The 5,131-nt window shown below is 49.0% G+C and overlaps 2 protein-coding genes across 2 annotated transcripts in view; one reads left to right on the top strand and one right to left on the bottom strand.

The window, feature by feature from the left end:
* The window catches only part of LOC123980885 (zinc finger protein 208-like), an 808,576-nt gene that overhangs the window by 187,993 nt on the left and 615,452 nt on the right, over nt 1–5,131 (bottom strand). The gene's annotated exons all lie outside the window — the stretch shown is intronic.
* Nucleotides 1–5,131, top strand: part of LOC123980941 (retinal guanylyl cyclase 2-like) — a 51,103-nt gene that overhangs the window by 16,965 nt on the left and 29,007 nt on the right. The window contains exon 11 of the mRNA XM_046065567.1: nt 4,720–4,800. Coding sequence (XP_045921523.1) covers nt 4,720–4,800 — 81 coding nt within the window. The remainder of the gene's footprint in view (nt 1–4,719; nt 4,801–5,131) is intronic.

Raw genomic sequence — 5,131 nt, 5'->3', positions numbered from 1 at the left:
CCGTCTGCTTACCTGCACCTGTCTGTTTACCTGCATCTGTCTGTTTACCTGTACCCCGCTGTTTACTCTGTACCTTTCTGTTTACCTGTACCCGTCTGCTTACCTGCACCTGTCTGTTTACCTGTACCCCTCTGTTTACCTGCACCTGTCTGTTTTCCTGTACCCCGCTGTTTACTCTGTACCTTTCTTTTTACCTGTACCCCGCTGTTTACTCTGTACCTTTCTGTTTACCTGCACCCGTCTGCTTACCTGCACCTGTCTGTTTACCTGCATCTGTCTGTTTACCTGCACCTGTCTGTTTACCTGTACCCCTCTGTTTACCTGTACCCGTCTGCTTACCTGCACCTGTCTGTTTACCTGCATCTGTCTGTTTACCTGTACCCCGCTGTTTACTCTGTACCCGTCTGCTTACCTGCACCTGTCTGTTTACCTGCATCTGTCTGTTTACCTGTACCCCGCTGTTTACTCTGTACCTTTCTGTTTACCTGTACCCGTCTGCTTACCTGCACCTGTCTGTTTACCTGTACCCCTCTGTTTACCTGCACCTGTCTGTTTTCCTGTACCCCGCTGTTTACTCTGTACCTGTCTGTTTACCTGTACCCCGCTGTTTACTCTGTACCTTTCTTTTTACCTGTACCCCGCTGTTTACTCTGTACCTTTCTGTTTACCTGCACCCGTCTGCTTACCTGCACCTGTCTGTTTACCTGCATCTGTCTGTTTACCTGCACCTATCTGTTTACCTGTACCCCTCTGTTTACCTGTACCCGTCTGCTTACCTGCACCTGTCTGTTTACCTGCATCTGTCTGTTTACCTGTACCCCGCTGTTTACTCTGTACCCGTCTGCTTACCTGCACCTGTCTGTTTACCTGCATCTGTCTGTTTACCTGTACCCCGCTGTTTACTCTGTACCTGTCTGTTTACCTGCACCTGTCTGTTTACCTGCACCCCTCTGTTTACCTGCACCCTACTGTTTACCTGTACCCCTTTGTTTACCTGCACCTGTCTGTTTACCTGTACCCCGCTGTTTACTCTGTACCTTTCTGTTTACCTGCACCCGTCTGTTTACCTGCACCTGTTTGTTTACCTGTACCCCTCTGTTTACCTGCACCCTTCTGTTTACCTGTACCCCGCTGTTTACCTGCACCTGTCTGTTTACCTGTACCCCGCTGTTTACTCTGTACCTTTCTGTTTACCTGCACCCGTCTGTTTACCTGCACCTGTCTGTTTACCTGCACCCCTTTGTTTACCTGTACCCCTCTGTTTACCTGCACCCCTCTGTTTACCTGTACCCCTCTGTTTACCTGCACCTGTCTGTTTACCTCTACCCCGCTGTTTACTCTGTACCTTTCTGTTTACCTGCACCCGTCTGTTTACCTGCACCCGTCTGTTTACCTGTACCCCGCTGTTACCTGCACCCCTCTGTTTACTCTGTACCTTTCTGTTTACCTGCACCCGTTTGTTTACCTGTACCCCTTTGTTTACCTGCACCCCTCTGTTTACCTGTACCCCTCTGTTTACCTGTACCCCTCTGTTTACCTGTACCCCGCTGTTACCTGTACCCGTTTGTTTACCTGCACCCCTCTGTTTACCTGTACCCCTTTTTTTACCTGTACCCCGCTGTTTACTCTGTACCTTTCTGTTTACCTGCACCCGTCTGTTTACCTGCACCTGTCTGTTTACCTGCATCTGTCTGTTTACCTGCACCTGTCTGTTTACCTGTACCCCTCTGTTTACCTGTACCCGTCTGCTTACCTGCACCTGTCTGTTTACCTGTACCCCACTGTTTACCTGTACCCCTCTGTTTACCTGCACCTGTCTGTTTACCTGTACCCCTCTGTTTACCTGTACCCGTCTGCTTACCTGCACCTGTCTGTTTACCTGCATCTGTCTGTTTACCTGTACCCTGCTGTTTACTCTGTACCCGTCTGCTTACCTGCACCTGTCTGTTTACCTGCATCTGTCTGTTTACCTGTACCCCGCTGTTTACTCTGTACCTTTCTGTTTACCTTCACCTGTCTGTTTACCTGCACCCCTCTTTTTACCTGTACCCCTCTGTTTACCTGCACCCCTCTGTTTACCTGTACCCCTCTGTTTACCTGCACCTGTCTGTTTACTCTGTACCTTTCTGTTTACCTGCACCCGTCTGTTTACCTGCACCTGTCTGTTTACCTGTACCCCTCTGTTTACCTGCACCTGTCTGTTTACCTGTACCCCGCTGTTTACTCTGTACCTTTCTTTTTACCTGTACCCCGCTGTTTACTCTGTACCTTTCTGTTTACCTGCACCCGTCTGCTTACCTGCACCTGTCTTTTTACCTGTACCCCTCTGTTTACCTGCACCCCTCTGTTTACCTGTACCCCTCTGTTTACCTGCACCCCTCTGTTTACCTGTACCCCTCTGTTTACCTGCACCTGTCTGTTTACTCTGTACCTTTCTGTTTACCTGCACCCGTCTGTTTACCTGCACCTGTCTGTTTACCTGTACCCCTCTGTTTACCTGCACCTGTCTGTTTACCTGTACCCCGCTGTTTACCTGCACCTGTCTGTTTACCTGTACCCCGCTGTTTACTCTGTACCTTTCTTTTTACCTGTACCCCGCTGTTTACTCTGTACCTTTCTTTTTACCTGTACCCCGCTGTTTACTCTGTACCTTTCTGTTTACCTGCACCCGTCTGCTTACCTGCACCTGTCTGTTTACCTTCATCTGTCTGTTTACCTGCACCTGTCTGTTAACCTGTACCCCTCTGTTTACCTGTACCTGTCTGTTTACCTGCACCTGTCTGTTTACCTGTACCCGTCTGCTTACCTGTACCCGTCTGCTTACCTGCACCTGTCTGCTTACCTGCACCTGTCTGTTTACCTGCATCTGTCATTTTACCTGTACCCCGCTGTTTACTCTGTACCTTTCTGTTTACCTGTACCCCTCTGTTTACCTGTACCCCTCTGTTTACCTGCACCCATCTGTTTACCTGTACCCATCTGTTTACCTGCACCCCTTTTTTTACCTGTACCCGTCTGTTTACCTGTACCCCTCTGTTTACCTGTACCCCTGTTTACCTGTACCCCTCTGTTTACCTGCACCCCTCTGTTTACCTGTACCCCTCTGTTTACCTGCACCCCTCTGTTTACCTGTACCCTTCTGTTTACCTGTATCCGTCTGTTTACCTGCACCCCTCTGTTTACCTGCACCCATCTGTTTACCTGCACCCCTCTGTTTACCTGCACCCCTCTGTTTACCTGCACCCCTCTGTTTACCTGCACCCCTCTGTTTACCTGTACCCCTCTGTTTACCTGTACCCCTCTGTTTACCTGCACCCCTCTGTTTACCTGCACCCCTCTGTTTACCTGCACCCCTCTGTTTACCTGTACCTGTCTGTTTACCTGTACCCCTCTGTTTACCTGCACCCCTCTGTTTACCTGCACCCCTCTGTTTACCTGCACCCCTCTGTTTACCTGCACCTGTCTGTTTACCTGCACCCCTCTTTTTACCTGTACCCCTCTGTTTACCTGCACCCCTCTGTTTACCTGTACCCCTCTGTTTACCTGCACCTGTCTGTTTACTACCTGCACCCCTCTTTTTACCTGTACCCCTCTGTTTACCTGCACCCCTCTGTTTACCTGTACCCCTCTGTTTACCTGCACCTGTCTGTTTACTCTGTACCTTTCTGTTTACCTGCACCCGTCTGTTTACCTGCACCTGTTTGTTTACCTGTACCCCTCTGTTTATCTGCACCCGTCTGTTTACCTGTACCCCGCTGTTTACTCTGTACCTTTCTTTTTACCTGTACCCCGCTGTTTACTCTGTACCTTTCTGTTTACCTGCACCCGTCTGCTTACCTGCACCCGTCTGCTTACCTGCACCTGTCTGTTTACCTTCATCTGTCTGTTTACCTTCATCTGTCTGTTTACCTGCACCTTTCTGTTTACCTGTACCCGTCTGCTTACCTGCACCTGTCTGTTAACCTGTACCCCTCTGTTTACCTGTACCTGTCTGTTTACCTGCACCTGTCTTTTTACCTGTACCCGTCTGCTTACCTGTACCCGTCTGCTTACCTGCACCTGTCTGTTTACCTGCATCTGTCTGTTTACCTGTACCCCGCTGTTTACTCTGTACCTTTCTGTTTACCTGTACCCGTCTGTTTACCTGCACCCGTCTGTTTACCTGCACCCCTCGGTTTACCTGCACCCGTCTGTTTACCTGTACCCCTCTGTTTACCTGCACCCATCTGTTTACCTGTACCCCTCTGTTTACCTGCACCCCTCTGTTTACCTGTACCCCCCTGTTTACCTGTACCCCCCTGTTTACCTGCACCCATCTGTTTACCTGTACCCCTCTGTTTACCTGCACCCGTCTGTTTACCTGCACCCCTCTGTTTACCTGCACCCTTCTGTTTACCTGCACCCCTTTTTTTACCTGCACCCTTCTGTTTACCTGTACCCCTCTGTTTACCTGCACCCGTTTGTTTACCAGCACCCCTGTTTACCTGCACCCGTCTGTTTACCTGCACCCGTCTGTTTACCTGCACCCCTCTGTTTACCTGCACACCTCTGTTTACCTACACCCGTCTGTTTACCTGTTCACCTCTGTTTACCTGCACCTGCCTGTTTACCTGTACCCCTCTGTTCACCTGCACCCCTCTGTTTACCTGTAATTTGACCTATTACTGTTGGCTTCTCTGACTTACTGACTCTATGCTTTGATTATTGTGTGGTGACCAGGGCGACTGGGTTTGGCTGAAAAAGATTCCTATTGGAAAGACTATAACAATCAATCAAAACACCCAGAGTCTGTTCAGCCAGGTATGATGCAACTCAGTAAAAACACAGTAGGTACTCAGTAAAAACACAGTAGGTACACAATAAAAACACAGTAGGTACTCAGTAGATACTCAGTAGGTACACAGTAGGTACACAGTAGGTACTCAGTAGGTACTCAGTAGGTACACAGTAGGTACACAGTAGGTACTCAGTAGGTACTCAGTAGATACACAGTAGGTACACCGTAGGTACTCAGTAGGTACTCAGTAGGTACTCAGTAGGTACTCAGTAGATACTCAGTAGGTACTCAGTAAAAACACAGTAGATACTCAGTAGGTACTAAGTAGGTACACAGTAGGTACTCAGTAGATAC

This window comes from Micropterus dolomieu, linkage group LG12, assembly GCF_021292245.1.
Source record: "Micropterus dolomieu isolate WLL.071019.BEF.003 ecotype Adirondacks linkage group LG12, ASM2129224v1, whole genome shotgun sequence".
Classification (NCBI taxonomy): domain Eukaryota; kingdom Metazoa; phylum Chordata; class Actinopteri; order Centrarchiformes; family Centrarchidae; genus Micropterus; species Micropterus dolomieu.
Note: the sequence above shows the minus strand (reverse complement) of the source record. Positions and strands in the feature narration are given on the sequence as shown.